This window comes from Phragmites australis, chromosome 14, assembly GCF_958298935.1.
Source record: "Phragmites australis chromosome 14, lpPhrAust1.1, whole genome shotgun sequence".
NCBI classification, from domain to species: domain Eukaryota; kingdom Viridiplantae; phylum Streptophyta; class Magnoliopsida; order Poales; family Poaceae; genus Phragmites; species Phragmites australis.
Genome location: NC_084934.1, coordinates 3,757,692 through 3,776,501, shown reverse-complemented (window position 1 = coordinate 3,776,501; position 18,810 = coordinate 3,757,692). Strand labels below are relative to the sequence as shown.

The following is an 18,810-nucleotide window of genomic DNA, read 5'->3' as shown; positions in this document are numbered from 1 at the left end:
ATGGCTGAAGCCCTTAAAGAGCTTGCAATAGTTGAATCAAATTGCTCGATGATCTCTGACCAACTCATCAATTAGACCTTGAGTGAACCAATGCTAAGTCTGTTGTATGTATGTTCAGTGGTACGACGTGTTTCCACGTATTGAAGGTCCCATACCTCTTAATCTTTTTCATAATATGTGTTGAATATATACGGATATATACATATGATATGAGTATAGAGTGCATGGTATTTCCTCAAAGAACGTGAACGCGGAGTCTGCTGCCGGTAGCTATGAAGCGGTAGGAGTAGCGGCCGCTGCCGATCCCAGCCGTTCCTCCCACCCAAGGCTCGCGATCCCGGGCTCCCGGCCTTGCCCCGCAAGCTTACGCATAAGACCCTGGAACATTCCACGGGTCCAAAACCTCTCTCTCTCTCCCCAACTTTCTCTCTCCTCCACCTCCCCCCCCCCCCCCCCCCGCGATCTCCCTCTCCCCACCATCCCCGTAACCCACTCTCGGGTCTGGAGCCCCACATCGCCGCCGGCGACGCGCGCCTCCTTCCCTCCCTCCCTCCCCCTCCCGCCGCGTCCCGCTGGCTATGACGACCTCGCCTCCTCCCCCGCCGCCCGCCGAGGTAAGCGTGCGTGGGGGGCACATACCGCCACGCCCCACCTCGCCTCTGCTCCCTCTGGCCTCCTCGCGCGGGCCCTGACCGCCGCATCGGGCCGCGATGCCGCACGCATCGCGGCCGTCGGGCGGCGCGGGCGCCGTTGCCCTAGGTCTCTGGGTTGGTTTCGGGGTCGGGGTTCTGGTGTGGCGTGTCCATGCGCGTGCCCTCGCGCGTGTACGGAATTCTAGGGTTTGGGGTTTTGGCGGCTTTCCTGGGGTTTGGAGGGGTGGATCTGAGATGTACCTCTCTCGTGTTTTTTTGCGCAGGAGCAGCAGCAGCAACAGCAGGAAGAAGAGGAGGTGCTCGTGCCGCACCAGGAGCTACCCAACGGAACGCAGCCAATGGAAGGTTCGATTCGCCCATCTCCGAGATTAGTTCATGTGATTAATGTTCTGTGACACGTTGTGTGTTCTACTCAGACCAGCTGCCTAGATAGGTTACATTTTGCAGTCTTATTTGTTATGATGTTTCTTCTTTTAATTTGCTTGTATGTGTGATCAGTTATTGCCGCTCTATACTATGACTTGTTTTCATTTTTAGCAGAATGGTGTCTTTTCATTTGCTTTCCCTTGTTATTGCTGCTGTAGCTACAGTTTTCGATGATGTATATCATATTTATTCTGCAGAATGATTATTCATTTGCTTGTTCTATGATTAGGTATTGCTGTTGTATCGGGAGTTATCAATGTCTTGTGTAGTCTGTTTTAGTATATATTTCATCATTTACACACCAGTGATTGTCTTCAGTTTGGAATTCCTGTTCTACTTCAACATCATTTTTCTTCCTTGATCGGGATAGTGGTATGCATATGTGGGTGCTCCGGTTCCCTGAGGATTTTACTTGTGTTCAAACTTGAAAGTGTGCGCATGTTTGATATTTTTATGCCAATGGAAGGTTTGTTTTTGGTTCTACATTAATTGAAGGGTTTTGCTATAGTTGTGTTTTGTGTGCAAAAGCACAGTGACCTGAAAACTTCTCTAATTGTTGGGTTGCATTTTCTGTCACTATGCAGTAGGCCAAGTTAATGTGTTCAGTATTGCTTTCTGTTTGTGCTTTGTGCAGAACAGTTTTGTGCTTTTATTCAGCGTCCACTTAAAAGTACTTTGTTTTCTTTCTTTACTGCTTTTTTATGTGATCAAGCATCTGAGTTTACGAGCTATTAATGCTTACTCTTTGTTGCCATGCCAGTTGTGCCTGCTGAGCCAGCTGCTACTGTGGAAAACCAACATATAGAGGATCCACCAATCTCGAGATTTACTTGGACCATTGAGAATCTATCAAGAGTTAGCACAAAGAAGCTCTACTCCGAAATTTTTGTTGTCGGAGGCTACAAGTGGTAAGTGCCTACTGCTTGCCATTTTCTTCTGAATTAGTTCATTTGGTTAACTTTTCTGTCTTTTTGGGTGTAATTGGTGGCACCCTTTCTGTTTTGCAGGCGAATTTTGATTTTCCCTAGGGGAAATAATGTTGAATTCTTATCTATGTATTTGGATGTGGCCGATTCTGGAGTATTGCCCTATGGGTGGACTAGATATGCACAGTTCAGCCTCTCCGTGGTTAATCAAATTCACAACAAGTTTACAATAAGAAAAGGTCCATCCTTTCATCATTCCCTTATTTGTTTAACCTAGTAACTGAAAAGATGTTGATCTGATTCTATACTTATAGAGGCTTCAGAAACAAACTTAGGTGACTGACTTTAATCCTTGCAGAAACACAACATCAGTTCTCTGCTCGAGAAAGTGATTGGGGTTTCACTTCATTTATGCCGTTGAGTGAACTCTACAACCCCAGTAGAGGTTATCTTGTAAATGATACTTGCATAGTGGAAGCTGAAGTTGCTGTGTGTAAAGTCGTTGATTATTGGAGTTATGACTCTAAAAAGGAAACTGGTTATGTTGGTCTTAAAAATCAAGGCGCTACTTGCTATATGAATTCTCTTCTTCAGACGCTGTACCACATTCCATATTTCAGAAAGGTGCAAACGAAAAATTCATATTTTATTTGCTTTTCTGCTCAACCCATTCATATAGAGCTAACTATAGATATTGCTTGGCAGGCTGTTTATCATATGCCCACCACTGAGAATGATATGCCCTCAGGAAGCATTCCATTGGCTCTACAGTCTCTCTTTTATAAGTTGCAGTATAATGACAGCAGTGTCTCTACAAAGGAGCTCACAAAATCATTCGGGTGGGACATGCACGATTCATTTATGCAACATGATGTCCAAGAGTTAAATAGGGTTCTTTCTGAGAAGTTGGAAGATAAGATGAAGGTTTGACATCTGTAAGGTCTTTCCTTTTATATTTTCCGGTGTTGTTTACTGAATTGTTGTAGCTCTGACTGAATTATGCTTGTAAAATGTTGATTCAAGGGAACTGTTGTGGAAGGCACAATACAACAATTGTTTGAAGGGCATCACATGAATTATATCGAGTGTATCAATGTGAATTTCAAGTCAACAAGAAAGGAATCCTTCTATGGCAAGTGATGTTGTTATTGACACATGGGTAACAGCGTTTAAACCTGACTGTTGTTTAACCTAGTTCTAGTATATTCCATTGCAGATCTGCAGCTTGATGTCAAAGGTTGCCAGGATGTCTACGCTTCATTTGATAAGTACGTTGAGGTGGAGCGCCTGGAAGGTGACAACAAGTATCATGCAGAACAGCATGGCTTGCAGGTTAGTTTTATTAAGCTTGTTATACCTCCCTAACTCTCTCCGCGCATGTATCTGTAACTTATGATCTAAATAGAGTTGCTGAGCTAAGAGCTAACTTGTTTCTCAGAGCAACTCTGGGATTGCTGCTCAACTTAATAGCATAAGTCATTCAAATCCCAATTATATTAAGGTTAGAGAGTTTGTAGTAGGATGCATCTTAGGCATAATATGGGAGAGTCAAAATGCAAAAATATTGGTAATATTGTTAAGAGCGGAATACATTGTCTGTCCTTAAACTTGTTCGGGGATGTCAATTAGGTCCATGAACTTTTAAACTGCAGTTTCATGTCCCTAAACATTTTAAGTGGTTCACTCGAGGTCCAAACCTCCTTGATTAGCCTCTACCCGCATATGTGAGAACCCAACATGTGGGGTCCACACGTCAGTGGCCCATCTCTCCTCTCTCATCTCTCCCCTTGGCCTCTCTCTCTCTCTCTCTCTCTCTCTGCGCACGCACACAATTTCTTCCACGGTGTCGTCTCCGGGTCTAGGATGGTGGTGCGGTTCCATGACATCGGGAGGGAGACGTGGTGCACCAGCGGGCCAGCTCCCCCATCTGTTGTTGCTACAGTTGCCCAAGAGATTGATTTACTGGTTTGCTAGGAGCAGCGCCATGAAATCCGGTGAGCCATTGCCCTTGTTTTCCCTGCTTGGTGTGAGGACATGGTTCTCGACCATGTTCATGTTCCCCATGGTCAGGATGTGCTCTCCATCTAGATTTGTGCAAATCCAATCGAAAATCATTATGCTTGGTGGATCTGGTCTGGACCCTATCACTAGCCGTTTACCGGGTGAATTTGTTGTCGTTGGTCCTTCTGGCTTGGCCTGGTTGCATCCCGTTTGTTTGCTTCATAGCCGATGGGTGCTTCTTCTCCGTCACACAAGTTGGTTTGCTGTTGCCCTTGTGGCCTATGGTGGGTGGATTGCTGATTGGGATGGTGACAAGATCGAGGGCAAGGCAACAATGCTATGGGGTTGGCGAGTGGGATTAGGGGGGGGGGGATGCTATGTCTGACGGGGTAATCGAGGGGGATGGGGAGGCTACAGCCTTGTCGATGATCTAGATGGCGGATAATGGCCGAGCGGGAGAGAGATGAAGGGTAGAGGAGAGCAATGGGAGAGAGGAGAGAGATGCACATGTTGGGCTCCATGTGGTACACAGTCAGCATGCCACGTGCCACTTGGGTGAGTAGATGCTGATTAGGCATCTTTGGACCTTGAGTGAACCACTTAACAAGTTCAGGGGCATGGTACTGCAGTTTAATAGTTTTTGGACCTAAGTGACACCCCGGACAAGTTTAAGGACCGCCGGCGTATTTTACTCTATTGTTAAATAGGGTTGTGTTAATTTTTCAAATTTGAAATAACAATGTGAGTAATGATAACAAGTCATTTGTCACTCCCTTTGGTCCATATTGTAAGGTACATTTTCTTTTCAAACTTATTCCATGTAATAAGGCGTGCATGTAGATCTAATGCTGTCTTCTATTTTCTACTCTTGTTCTTTTCACTCACATAAGTGTTTATGCATGACTACCTACAGAAACCATCATCACTAATATTTCCAAAACTATTAAGTGAAGGGTAAAAGTCATTCTCTTGTGGATTCCTCAGCCTTTGAATCTTTTTTTTTGGGAGAAACTGTGCGGGAGTTCCCAACAACAAATATATATTATAAGATATAAATGGTAAGTATACAAAGGTATGAAAAAACCGAAACTACTAGGATAAGACTATAAAAAGTTCATTAAATACCAAAGGATACAAGATCCTGAACTCAAGTCCTGAAAAGAAAGACTTTCTAAACTCAAGGAAAGCAGTTAGTTGGCATCATGATTCTGGATCCATCACATCGTAACTGTTCCGAACAATCAAAATATGTCCTATAAAATGGACCAGAGAGAATAGATTATTTGGGTAAAATAATCATGCTTTCAGAATTATGTTGTATCCTCCTACATGTCACTGGGTCTTGTTGAGTTTAGATGAGTTATGATGTTACAATCTCTCTGAGGCCATCTAAGCACTCGGGCATGTTTGCATTGAGGGCGTGCATGAGGAATACTTAGGAATCCCAAAAGATCCCAAGGGATTTGCTCTCATTCAAAACACCCTTAGTTGACTTTTTATCAGTTTAATCCAATTTGGTGAGACATAATAATTTGAGATTACCAGTTACTGCTGATGGCATGTTACAAACAGATGACATGTGACAACCAAGTAACCTGGTTTATTATCTCATTGTTTGGGTTTTTATGAGTTACTATTTTGTTGTTTCAGGATGCAAAGAAAGGAGTTCTTTTCATTGACTTCCCTCCTGTTCTGCAACTTCAGCTAAAGCGGTTTGAATATGATTTCATGCGTGACACAATGGTGAAGGTCTGTATCAGTGCCATGCACTAATTAGTTTTCTTTCATCCTCAATTATCCCACTTCTCATTATTCCAGGAACCTCTCAGTAGATAAATCTGATGATATTCGTAGTCTTAGCTTTAGCAGAAGTCTTGAGGCACTTCAATATACACTGAAATAGTGCAAAATGTGTTTTCTTTTGCGTGTGTGAGCAGTGGCTTCAGTTTCTTTTTCATTTTGGTCTAGTATACCTAGTTCTGAATTCTTTTGGTATCTGTTGTGATCCATTGGACTAAATGCAATCTGTTCGGCAGTTACTCTCTGCTCTCAAATAGATGTCGTTTTAGGAATTTGGTTTTGTTCTCAAATAGATATCATTTTAGGTTTTCTAGGTGGTGTTTTCCAAAAGAGCCCCTAATTGAAGCTATTGGAAGTTAGAATAGGATTTAAACGAGTGTAGTTGATTGGTGGGTTGGGTGCTATTAATTGGAAATAGGAATAATCAAGAGGGGTAGACATTTTAAATGTGATAATATTGATTGTCACCTTGATCTATGTGTTGGAGGCTAAAACAACATCTAAAAAAGAATGGAGGTAGTATTTTGTATAGTTACTATTGATTCCAAACTATGTAGTGGATTAAGCTATGTTGACTGAGAACTCTATGTGAACAAGATACAACTCATGCATCAGGCATGAGTTGACTGACTACTATTTGGCCAACACATGCTGCCATAGAAATGCGTCTTTTTATAACGAACTACACTGTTACCCTGGATGATAATGCTGCTGTTTTTAAGTGACACTGATATCTACTAAAATGATTGATAAAATTATGTCTATAAATGTTGACTGAGAACTGTGTCAATAAGATACTAACCCATGCATCAGGCTGATACGTTTGGAATCCGTATTAGCCATAAAATGGATGCAACTGTATGACTTCACTCAAATGACATTTCCCTTGAGGAAATGCAAGTCCGAACTTAAGTCATGTGCACCTACTTTTTAAAAAGATTTTTCACCTTTCAAAGAGCTCTTAAATGATCAATAGATATAGAACATGTTAGATCATGTGGATTTGCTAAAATATACGCAGAAAGATGATCATATGTTCACTGCAGAAAAGCCCAAGTTTGTTCACATATATTTTGTAATATTTTACTCTTGTCACTAAGATTATACATTTGCTCTTTTCTCTTTTGCATGTGCACATATTGTAACTGAATTCTATCAATTTTTTAGGTGCACAAATGTACAAACTAAAATGTGTGCATATGCACCTAAATTTCATAAAATCCCTGTTCTTCATTTTATTATGATGTTTATCCTTTTCTCTTCTATTTTGTAGCCTATTAAAAATGCTTACCATCCTTTGTGGCCAACAGATAAATGATCGTTATGAATTCCCACTTCAGTTGGACCTTGATAGGGAAGATGGGAAGTATTTATCTCCTGATGCAGACAGGAATGTGCGTAATCTTTACACTCTTCACAGGTCAGTCAGATATTTTTATAATGATTTTCTGTGTTTACTTCCATGCATTAAGATTTCAAATCTTAATAGTTGGAGATGGCATGTATTGCCAAAAGTGATGGATGTGAATTCCTGGCCTCACTATTTGACCTGTCCTTGGTTTTGTCAATCGCATAGAAGCAGGACCATAGTTACTCGATCTGCTGTCATATGTGCTGACTAGTTTTTGCAGCCTGTCTTATGTTCATAAATTTTGAGCTCATAATTGTTAAGGTAAGCATTCATGGTTAAAGAGTCGGTTTCCAGTGCCTCACATCACATGGTACTAAGTACTAACTAAATATGAATACAGATGTTAGATGAACTATTTAAAGGTGTACATTGAGTGTAATTCTTAATTTTGCATTTTGGTTATTATTTTTATGTGATTACAGCTCTTAACACTTACTCACTTGCAGTGTTCTTGTTCATAGCGGTGGTGTTCATGGTGGACATTACTATGCTTTCATAAGACCTACCCTTGCTGATCAATGGTACGTCTGTTTTTTCTATTATGTCAGGATTGGCTCTGATTCCGTACGAAAATTAACAAACTCTTGGAAAGATCTTGCTCATACTCGGTGATGAATGCTAGCTAGTAAACAATTTTGCACAATCTGTTGTTAAATATACTATAGTTGTTTATTTTATGATGGGCTCTGATTCCGTACGAAAATTAACACTCTTGGGAACATCTTGGTCCTATTCAATGATAAATGGTAGCTAGTAAACAATTCTGCACGGCCTATTGTTAAATACAGAGTAAAATGCACTAGCGTTTCTTGAACTGTCCCGCGGTGTCATCAAGGTCCCTAAACTATTAAAATGCAGATCTGGGTCCCTAAACTTGTTGAGTGTGTCATTCAAGGTGTGCCACTCGTTGGCATGCCACATAGGCAGGTACTTGCTGAGTAGGGAGATTTGGACCTCGAGTGGCACACTTAACAAGTTTAGGGACCCAGACCTGTTTTTTAATAGTTTAGGGACTTGGGTGACACCAAAGGACAAATTTAAGGATCGCTGGTGCACTTCACTCTTAATTATATTACTTTTGCTGATTATTCCTGGCTAATCAAACTTGTGGACGATTTGGAATTGCCCTTGGAGAAGATTTATTTTTATTTGTGCAATAAGGTACATTAGTCTACAACACCGATTCCAAAAGCTATGCTCAGTATATTATTTAACTAGGAACTACTACTAGCTTTTTAAGCATGTATGAAGATCACTTTTGCTGTTTATAATTGTACATGCTTCTTGGACAGCTAGTTGATTTGTTCATGTTTAATTATTCACTGGAGCTAAAATTTCTAGGTTCAAGTTTGATGATGAGCGTGTAACAAAAGAAGATGCAAAGAGGGCATTAGAAGAGCAATATGGTGGCGAAGAGGAGGTTAGTTGCAATTTTCAATGCTACAATACTTGTATACCATGACAGAAGAACACTGAGCTGATCAATTTCGTTTTTGTAGCTGCCTCAGACTAATCCTGGCTTAAACAACACTCCTTTTAAGTTCACTAAATATTCAAATGCATACATGCTTGTGTACATTCGTGAAAGTGACAAGGACAAAATTATTTGTAATGTGGATGAGAAAGACATAGCAGAGCATCTTCGAGTAAGTCAGTCTCCTAAGATTCCAGTTTTAGATCTTCTATTTTAGTGGACTCTAATACTTCAATCTGGTCTCAGATTAGATTGGAAAAGGACCGTGAAGAAAAGGAGCGCCGGAAAAAGGAGAAAGCTGAGGCACACCTGTATACCATCATTAAGGTGCTTCACTTAACCTTCTGGGAATAGAGCATGCATTGTTCTATCTCCAGCAGCATTCTATTATTTTTCATTTAGTTATCTAACACATTTTCCTATTGTATAGGTTGCAAGGGATGATGACTTGAATGGTCAGATAGGGAAAGACATATATTTTGATCTTGTTGATCATGATAAAGTTCCAAGCTTCCGTATTCAAAAGCAGATGCTTTTTAATCAATTCAAGGTAATTGCATGGGTCAAAAACAATGTGTTGTGATGGTGTATCTTCACATATTCCTATCATAGGAATATCTTATCAGGCTATCGTTTGTTACTGGTTGTTGTCCAGCAAGATCAAAGATGACTCAAGGACTCAAGTAGGCTAACCAGTGTCACATGTTACTGTTAGGTAAAAGCACACTTGGGTTTCTCTTGCATAATTGACTCAAGGAGTCATGGTTTTTAAGGAGTAGCCTAGGCGACTAGGAGCTCCAGAATAGCAAGGGGTCGTCCACGCCTTACCAAAAGCATTGAAGAATGAGGGAGAGGAAAAAGAGAGAGTGGGAGGGGAACCAGCCACCAAAGCCAAGTAGCTGCCGCCTCCCCCGTCCCCGCCGATTCTAGCATTGGAGGCTGGTGTAGCTCTTCCCTGTCAGCATCGACGGTCGATCCAGAAGGGGGCGGTAGCAACATCAGTCGATCTGGTAGGGGGTGGGGGCAGTGAAGGATGGGAGTATCTGGAAGATGGAGTGTCTGGAAGATGGAGTGGCTGGTTGGAGAGAGAGAGAGAGAGAGGTTGGTTGGTGGTCTGGGTCTGGCCCAACCCACCAACCAGCCCCTCCCTCCCTGTTTTTGGGTTGGGTATGGTGTCGCCTCATAATCGCCTAGGTGGCTGGAAGGGGGTGGGTTGCCTCGCCTCGCCTTACCGCCTTAAAAACAATGTCAAGGACTCAAATAGCGTCGAATATCTAATTATGTGGTATATACTCATAAGGAGTATATTATATATAGACAGGGTATGCCGTGTGCATATTTAACAACTCCGGATATTACAGAACCGAATTTGCGGTATCTGATACTCCCGGAATCTAGGTGTATACTAAGAAGGCCTCGATTGCTTAACTAACTCGAGAAGACTAGTATCCATAATAGATTTATCTACTTGCGTGACAAGGACTCTTTATCAACTAAAGATGGATAGGAGGTGAGACATCACCATATATAAGGCGGGGACCCAGATCCCTCAGGAGAGGTTTTTTTTTCGGCTACTCAAGGCAAGCATCAGGACCTTGGCACATGAGGAACTCAGTGACTTTAGCCCTAGGTTAGATTAGATTCGATCTACTTATTGTAATAGGTTAGCTACATTGCCTGTACTCGAGTGTATATATACATAATCATCCACACAGGATGTAGAGTATTACTCTAACTGGTGGCTCGAACCTGTATACATTGCGTGTGCCTTGTTCTATGTTCAATCTCTGATCCATGAAGGCAACTCTGTTATTTTCCGGACACATTGTTAGGAACATCCTTGACGGTTGGCGCGCTAGGTAGGGGTCTTCTGCTTTTCAAGATCGACTATGTCTCGAGTGCACATCGGCACCGATTCCCCGACGATGGCTTCTATGACCACCCTAGCCGATTCGGAGATCATGTTCGGAACTATGATCTTCCGTTGGGACCATCAAGGTGAATTGATATGCACCGGTATTATCGAGTCTATTGGACGCATATCGAGGTGGGACATCTCGAGGGATCCCAAGGAACCCAATGTTCTCCAATGCATGGACACCGATAATGACGAGGGTGCCGACGACGACTCCACCGCCAGCCAGAGTAGCCGAACAGATCGATGCGTGTTTATGGCCAGTGGAGCTGGTACCGCACTTGCTGACCCAATGGCGCTAGATTCAAACGTTGTGGTGAACAATGGCACGGAAATCCCCGAGGATATAGCGACGATAGCCGCCCCTCATGGTACTAGCGTTGCTGGCGATATACTGCTGGAAACATCTATAGTTGGAGCCTTACGTGTCCTTGACACAACTCCATCGACGGACCGCAGGAGGTCAGATACCTCCTGGTCTTCAACGACGACTTCCGGTGGGCACACCTCCACCGTTAGCATCAAGGGACGAGCTCCCCCAGAATAGCAACCACGAAGAAGCATCGTCTCAACCCCAGCCAAGTTTGGGCAGTGATGTTTTCAACATTCCATATGCTAATGTCCAGGGGGCCCATCTGATTCTGAGATCTCTATCGAAGTTGGATCTGGCGAATCCTTTAACCCATATGGTTAATTAGGTCAGGACCTTACTTGATGCGGCCTAAATCCAAGCTGCTTGAGCGAACAATTCCAGCAACTCTAGGTGCCCCAGTCAGCAAGGCGCTCGCTCAAGGAGCCACAAACACGAGTATCCCTGAGTCGAGGGATCCCAGGCGGGAAGCTCAGGTGATCGAGCCTGAGTACCACTTTGCGGGCCAAATTCTAACAGCCTTATCCATAGGTGTAGGAACTAGGAAGACCTGAGGAATCGCATTTCTCACAATCAGCATGATCTACGTATAGTGATAGACAACCATTGTGAGGAACGCCGCGAGAATGGCCGCCGTCATTACGATCATAGATCTCCGAGACGAGATGGTCGACGTGACTCCCCTGCTCGAAGGAACATGCGTGATAGTCCTCCCCCACCTCCTGAAGAATTCGATGGAGGTTGTGAAGCTTTCGTACACAAGCTTCGATCGATACGGTGGCCTGATAAGTTCAAGGCGGGCCCAATCCAGAAGTATCATAGGAAGATCAACCCTAACGAGTGGTTACAGATCTGTACCACGATTATTCGAGCTGCGGGTGACGACAACAAAAGTAATGGCCAATTATCTGCTAACCGCGCTCGATCGACCTGCTAGGTCTTGGTTGTTGAACCTGTCTCCTAACTCGATCCGATCGTAGGTCGAGTTCAAGGCTCAATTTATAGTCAACTTCCAAGGCGCATTTGAGCGTCTAGGAACAGAGTATTCATAACAAATTTATCTACTTGGGCGACAAGGACTATCGACTACAAATGGATATGAGATGGTACATCACTCCTATATAAGGTCGGGACCCAGATCCCCTATGAGAGGCTTTTTTTTTTCGGTAACTCGAGGCAAGCATCAGGACCTTGACACATGAGGAACTCAACGACTTTAGATTAGATCCTATCTACTTCTTGTAATAGGTTAGCCACATTGCCTGTACTCAGGTGAATACATATACATAATCATCCACACAGGACATAGGGTATTACTCTAACTGGAGGCACGAACCTGTATACATCGCGTGTGCCTCATTTCATGTTCGATCTCTGATCCATGAAGGTAATCCCATTATTTTCCGGACACATCGTTAGGAACAAATCCTCAACAAATAGGCTAACCAGTGTCACATGTTGCTGTTAGGTAAAAGCATACTTAGGTTTATCTTGCATAGACCAATTGCTGTTCGTAGTCCACATACAGATGTAAGAAGGTAACATATGCTTGAAATGGTGCAATAGTATTTTGTCTTAAAGATGTGTGCTTTCTTGTCATGTTTCGTACCTTATGAGGGAATTATTTTGATGGTTGGTCTAGCCTATAGTCACTCTAAGCCTCTAGCCCACCCCAACTTGTTTGGGACTAAAGGCTTTGTTGTTGTTGTTGTTGGTGGTGGTGGTCTAGCCTATAGTCACTCTATGTGCTGATGGTTGTGCACTGCTATTAGTAAAGTCTAACTTTGCATTACTTGTAGGATTAGAGCTCTGCAGTTGCCATACTGATTACTCATCTATGAAGTGCTTTACAGGAGGAGGTAGCAAAAGAGTTTGGTATCCCTACGCAGTTTCAACGGTTTTGGCTGTGGGCCAAGAGGCAAAACCATACCTACCGACCCAACCGACCATTGACTCCTCAAGAAGAAGCGCACACTGTAAGATGATTTCATGATGCCCAGACATACTTATTTCTTTCTAGTGTTTTTCATGTATCTGTATTATTCTGCACTACTCTGGTTACCAGAAATCCAGAATAGACATGTTGACATGCTTTCTGTCGCCCCCAGTGTGGTACGTTGTCTTTGTTTGGGCCATTTATGTCAAGTTGAGAAAGCTGCATAGTGCATACTAATTTGTTTCTGTTTTAAGCTATTGATTTCTTGTGCTGTTTCTAATGAGGTTTTTATTTGTAGAGGCGCTCTTCTTTCTGATGTCAAGTTGCCTTTTTTTTATGTTTGATTAGTATTTATTAGTCAATGCTATCATCTATTCAGCTCAGTTGCTCTTATATCCTGTTAAGTCACTTATGGTTGAAACACCCTACTTGACTGGTAATAATGTATCACCGGTTATGCAAATGGTATACGTGTGGAAAAACTGTAAGCTGTAGAACATTTTGCAGTGAGCTTGCACTACTATGTCATTCATTTGACTGCCCAACACCCATTAGTATCACCTTTTGTGCAACTGCTGTGTGTATTTGTGAGGATACTTCGATTTTGTTCTAGCCATTGTTAAACTCGCATGGATTTTTTTAAATTAACTTTTTGTGGGATTCATTGTAGAACTAATACTTTGCCTTCTCTTTACTCCTCATGTTTGAATTGTATTCTAGTTTTCCATGTAAATATGCTAATTCTAAAGGAGAGCATTTTATATAGGTTGGACATCTAAAGGAACTGGTGAACAAGGCCCACAATGCCGAACTAAAATTGTTCTTGGAAGTTGAACTTGGACCGGTAGTAGCTTCATTCCTGTTTGCTTTGTATTCATTGTCCTATGTTCATTTTCTCACATCTTTTTTACATGAACCCGTTCATTTACCTTGAGATTGGTGTAGGACCCTAAACCTCTTCCTCTTCCAGACAAGACTAGAGAAGATATATTGCTTTTCTTCAAACTCTATGATCCTGAAAAGGAACAGCTGCGGTACTTTTCATACTTAACTTTCTGTATCATCCTTTATTTGTTATTGGATATTTACTCTTCTGCCAAATGGATTCTTCAGGTATGTTGGTAGGCTCTTTGTAAAGGCTTCAGGTAGACCACAGGATATTCTGCCAAAATTAAGGAAAATGGCAGATTTTTCACAAGGCGATGATATTGAACTTTATGAGGTTAGTTTACCTCTTTTAGAAAAGCCTAAGTTATAAATGTTTATCAGTTTATGTAGTATGCATATCATTATGGTTCATTATCTTATTGTTTTCTCCTTGGCAACGCTTAGTAATTTGCGTATTATTCTGGTTCATTATCTTACTCTTTTTTTCCTCCTTTCACCAATGTAGGAAATTAAGTTCGAGCCTAATGTGATGTGTGAATATATTGATAGCAGGCTTCTATTTCGATCTTGCCAGGTAATTTTCAGTGTCAGGTTTTGTGAACCTAATGTTATGCCTGTTTCTAAGATGCTGTCTTACCCGAACCCTTTTGTGTTCACAGCTTGAAGATGGGGACATAATATGTTTTCAAAAATCTCCAAAGCCAGATAGTGCTGATCAATATAGATACCCTGACGTCCCATCCTTTTTGGTTTATATACGTAACCGACAGGTACCTAGGAATGCCCCACTTATTAGAATTCTGAATTCCGTGTTATTTGATATTTGCACCCTTTCTCGTTGCTGCAACATTGCACTAAGGAGTTTTCTTGCTTACTTGGTTTTCACCAAGTGGTTGATGATTAATTAGTATTGGCAGGTTAAAATTTCTCCTCCAAAAACGAAAATATCATTTGTACAACATCTATGTGATTGTTATCTGGTTTTGGTTTTGTCTGTAATCTTGTTTGCCTCATTTCCTGTGCAATTTCTCTTACGACTGCTCTAACGTTGCACCGTGAGTCTGTGATGTACATGTCAACATCATCATCCTGTACTGTACTATTTTTGCATGTGATAAATTCTGTTGCGATTCTTTAGGTGGTTCACTTCCGTTCACTGGAGAAGCCCAAGGACGATGACTTTTGCCTAGAGATGTAAGCATTTGGACATGCTGTCTGCTGTGATTAGCAAACCTAGATATTATATGTTGCTACTGAACATTTTCCTTTTCGCCCTTTCTGTATAGGTCAAAGATTTTCACATATGATGAAGTTGTGGAAAAAGTGGCACAAAAACTTGGTGTTGATGACCCATCAAAAATTCGACTTACATCACATAATTGTTATTCTCAACAACCTAAGCCTCAACCAATTAAGTACAGAGGCGTTGAACGTCTACTGGACATGCTGATTCACTATAATCAGGTCACTACTCTGACTTAGTGGTCTATGTTACATTTGGTTGCTTAGCAAGTCAAGTGAAGAATGACATATCTTTTAACTTTACATGTATCAGATTTCTGATATTCTGTACTATGAAGTATTGGATATACCACTTCCAGAATTACAAGCATTGAAGACATTGAAAGTTACATATCATCATGCCACAAAAGATGAGGTTATTTTGCTGAACTCTTTCAAGCTTGGCGGTAAACCTTTGATTTTTTGTAGTATTAAAATATGGTTTATCAGGTGTCAGTTCACAGTATAAGATTGCCAAAAAACAGCACTGTTGGTGATGTGCTAAATGATATAAAATCAAAGGTACATTTTGAAATACCTTATTTTGTGGTCTGTATTCTACAAATTCTGAATATGCTATCCATCGCATTTATGAAGTTAACTTATGTCCTATATATGTCTTCCGCCTTTGTCAAATCAGGTTGAGCTGTCTCATCCCAATGTTGAACTAAGATTACTTGAGGTCTTTTATCACAAGATTTACAAGGTGCTACAAGTGCTAGTTTAATGGCTTAGCTGTATTTTATTCCACAGGCTATTGTTTTTCTTAACTTGTATTTCCTACAGATTTTCGCACCCAGTGAAAAGATAGAAAACATCAATGACCAGTACTGGACACTGCGTGCAGAGGAGGTATGTTATTCCATGCTTCACGACTAGATCAATCTCCATTTCTTGAAAGGTTTACATTTCTATACTGGTGATCGGTGGCTAACATATCCTTTTCTTTCTAGGTTCCGGAGGAGGAGAAAAACCTTGGTCCCTTTGATCGCTTGATTCATGTGTACCATTTTACGAAAGATACTCAAAACCAAACGGTAATGGAAATTTGGCTAATGTTAATGCCCGACCTAGTCATTACTTTTTGCTGTGTATATAAAAAGAATACAACCTATCCAGAATCCAGCAGTACAATTTTTTTTCATTGTATTGCTTTTAGTTTTAAGTAGTGTCAGTCACAGAAAGAAATTATTTAGTTTACTTATGTTTCTTGTGCTCAGACATCTCATTTTTCTTTCTTCAACAGTCTGTTAGCCTCAGTACTGTGCCTTCGAATTTTGTTTCAGATGAACCTGTATTGTTTTTTGCTGTTTCTCATAATGTTTATGTTATACTTACCTAACTTAGCAGGTTCTCTACATGTTGTCACATGAACATAAGAGTAACAGTGTACTTATTTTGTATTGAATGGAGGCTGTCGTTTCTTTCTTTGTTTTGAGATGTGATGCTCACAACTCTGATTATCTCTTTCTTCTTTTGAGATGTTTATTTGTTTGTTATGTATTGAACATAATTAGCAGCATCTTTTCATCTTGATCGTGTATATCTTTCAAATAACCCTTTGGTATATGTGTCGACTTGAGTAAAGGATTCCTTAATAACTAGTACACCTATATTTGTAGTAAGCAGGATAAAGTTCTGATAGTGTTATCTTTTTAATATAGTGCTGTTCTGTATGCTTCCTTTTGCTTATGTTTGCCATTGTAGTGCTCACATAAATTTCTGAAAATTGGTTCGTTGTTTATGACATGATAATTAATCATTACCTTTTGGATATGGGTATGTTGCACCCACTGCTCAGCATAAAACATGACAGGCATGGGATCACAGTACTAATTTTTATTTATTATTGACCTTCTGCTATCCTGATTCTAGTAGCATACTTGGTTATCTAGTTAAACAAATGCTGATATTTATCATGATCTCGACAGCAAGTTCAGAACTTTGGAGAGCCATTCTTTATGGTTATTCGTGAGGACGAGACCCTATCTTCTATTAAAGAACGTATACAGAAAAAGCTTAAGGTTCCAGATGAGGATTTCTCGAAGGTATTTGCTTTCTTCTGTCTACAGTTTCTTTATTTGGAGTAAATTCATGATATTTTTTCTTATAGCATTTTATGCCTGCCAGTTGATCTTGTTCAGAAGTGACGTTATTGAATATGTATGCTTAACAGTTTTCAGTATATCTATCTCCATTAAAGCATCAAATAGAACTTGCATTTACATTTATAAGTTTTATCCTTTATTCTCATGGAGAATTTCTGAAACAACACTGAGACTTGTTACTTGGGTGTATTTTCACTCGTGGACTTTCATCATATGATTATATAAAGGATAACCGGAAGGCCTATGTTTCTTTATGTTTTAGTCAGTACTAGCCCGTTTGGTGCCTCTAATCTTTTTAGTGTGAATGCTACATTGGAAAATATATATGTTAAATGGATGAGCTCTTTTCTAGATGCTAGTACAGTCCCAGTACTTTTGTTCAATAAGAGTTCCAAAGTAGCCTTGTTTGGATAGATTCCGTCACACATACATAATGTCACTTGAGATTCCTATCGTAAGAACAATAGTTATTGAAGCCTAAGTCTGCTGCTTAAAAAACTTACGGTAATGTCAACAAGAAAGTTGGTGCAGTGGTGGCGTGACAAGTATTTAAGCTATTCCACCGAAAATCATCTGGTTCAGAGTGGCTCAATTACATGAACAGTCAGATAGATCATGTACCAACTTGAATGTAAACATGCGCAACGATTAATTTCTGTTTGATGTTGTTTATTTGCTTAATATAAAGATGTTCTAGTAACCAATGCTCTCTTTGGACAGTGGAAATTTGCGTACATATCACTTGGTCGCCCAGACTATTTTGAAGATTCAGATACTGTAGCTACGAGATTTCAGGTAGTGATGCTTGTTATCAACTTGCTGAAGCACCTATTGTTTATCGCTTAATTTGGCTCACATTTGAATCATCTAAACTTATTTAGAGGAACATGTATGGAGCTTGGGAGCAGTATCTTGGACTGGAACATCCAGACACAGCTCCAAGAAAGGCACACACAGTTAATCAGGTACCGGTAGCACATTGTTGCAAATGGTCATTTGTATATCTTGGCTGTAATGTCAATCTTTTTTTTGTTTTTGCCGTAATGTTCATTGTGTGTTTATTGTGCAGAACCGCCATTCATTTGAGAGGCCTGTAAAAATTTATAACTAGACAAATGTCAGAAATTTGAGTGACGTTGCTGCCACCCAACACCAAACAAGGGCTGAATTTGTTGGGATGAAATAAATCATGTGCCATAATCAACGGTACTGCGGGTTGCTCAGGTTTTCGATGGAGCTGGTAAGCTAGTTTCGGAGGAGGCTTTTTTATATGATCGGGGCAGCTTCTCCTCCCCCGCTTTGCCCCGGATATATAAAGTTGTGCAGAGATGACCCACCGAACCATTGCCTTTCAGTAAGGCAGTATTTTCCTTAGGTGACTATACAGTCAAATAGCCGACGTTTTAGTCGATTACTTTGTTCTGCAGTTTGTACCAGGAGGCCCAGAGCTGTTAATGATACTTGACCTGCTGTATATTAATGACGTAAAGTGTACAAGGTCTCTTTGTTGTTGACAATCACACGGTATTTGTAATTCCAGTGATGATATATTGCTGCGGCTTTTCACGAAGTTGTCTATTTGGGTGCTTGTTATTTTTTGAGCCAACGGGCAGTTTGGGAG

The 18,810-nt window shown here is 40.9% G+C and overlaps 1 protein-coding gene across 3 annotated transcripts; it reads left to right on the top strand.

Annotated features, from left to right (window-relative positions):
- The first annotated feature begins 447 nt into the window (after positions 1-447).
- LOC133891703 (ubiquitin C-terminal hydrolase 13-like) lies at positions 448-18,759 on the top strand. 3 transcript variants are annotated; one of them, XM_062332438.1, is made up of 32 exons: positions 448-614; positions 917-998; positions 1,840-1,987; positions 2,087-2,244; positions 2,364-2,629; positions 2,711-2,929; positions 3,029-3,137; positions 3,222-3,337; positions 5,657-5,755; positions 7,117-7,226; positions 7,679-7,738; positions 8,559-8,637; positions 8,717-8,863; positions 8,938-9,018; positions 9,122-9,241; positions 12,830-12,952; positions 13,679-13,756; positions 13,858-13,946; positions 14,026-14,134; positions 14,306-14,374; positions 14,460-14,570; positions 14,939-14,994; positions 15,087-15,264; positions 15,356-15,457; positions 15,532-15,603; positions 15,722-15,787; positions 15,868-15,933; positions 16,035-16,118; positions 17,013-17,129; positions 17,910-17,984; positions 18,071-18,154; positions 18,259-18,759. In XM_062332438.1, exons 1-32 carry the CDS (start codon positions 579-581, stop codon positions 18,298-18,300), a joined length of 3,351 nt encoding a protein of 1,116 aa, XP_062188422.1. In that variant the 5' UTR covers positions 448-578; the 3' UTR covers positions 18,301-18,759. The 3 variants fall into 3 exon arrangements, with proteins under 3 accessions (XP_062188422.1, XP_062188421.1, XP_062188420.1); XM_062332437.1 differs by having other exon boundaries at positions 7,664-7,738; positions 8,726-8,863; XM_062332436.1 differs by having other exon boundaries at positions 7,664-7,738.
- Positions 18,760-18,810: the final 51 nt, after the last annotated feature.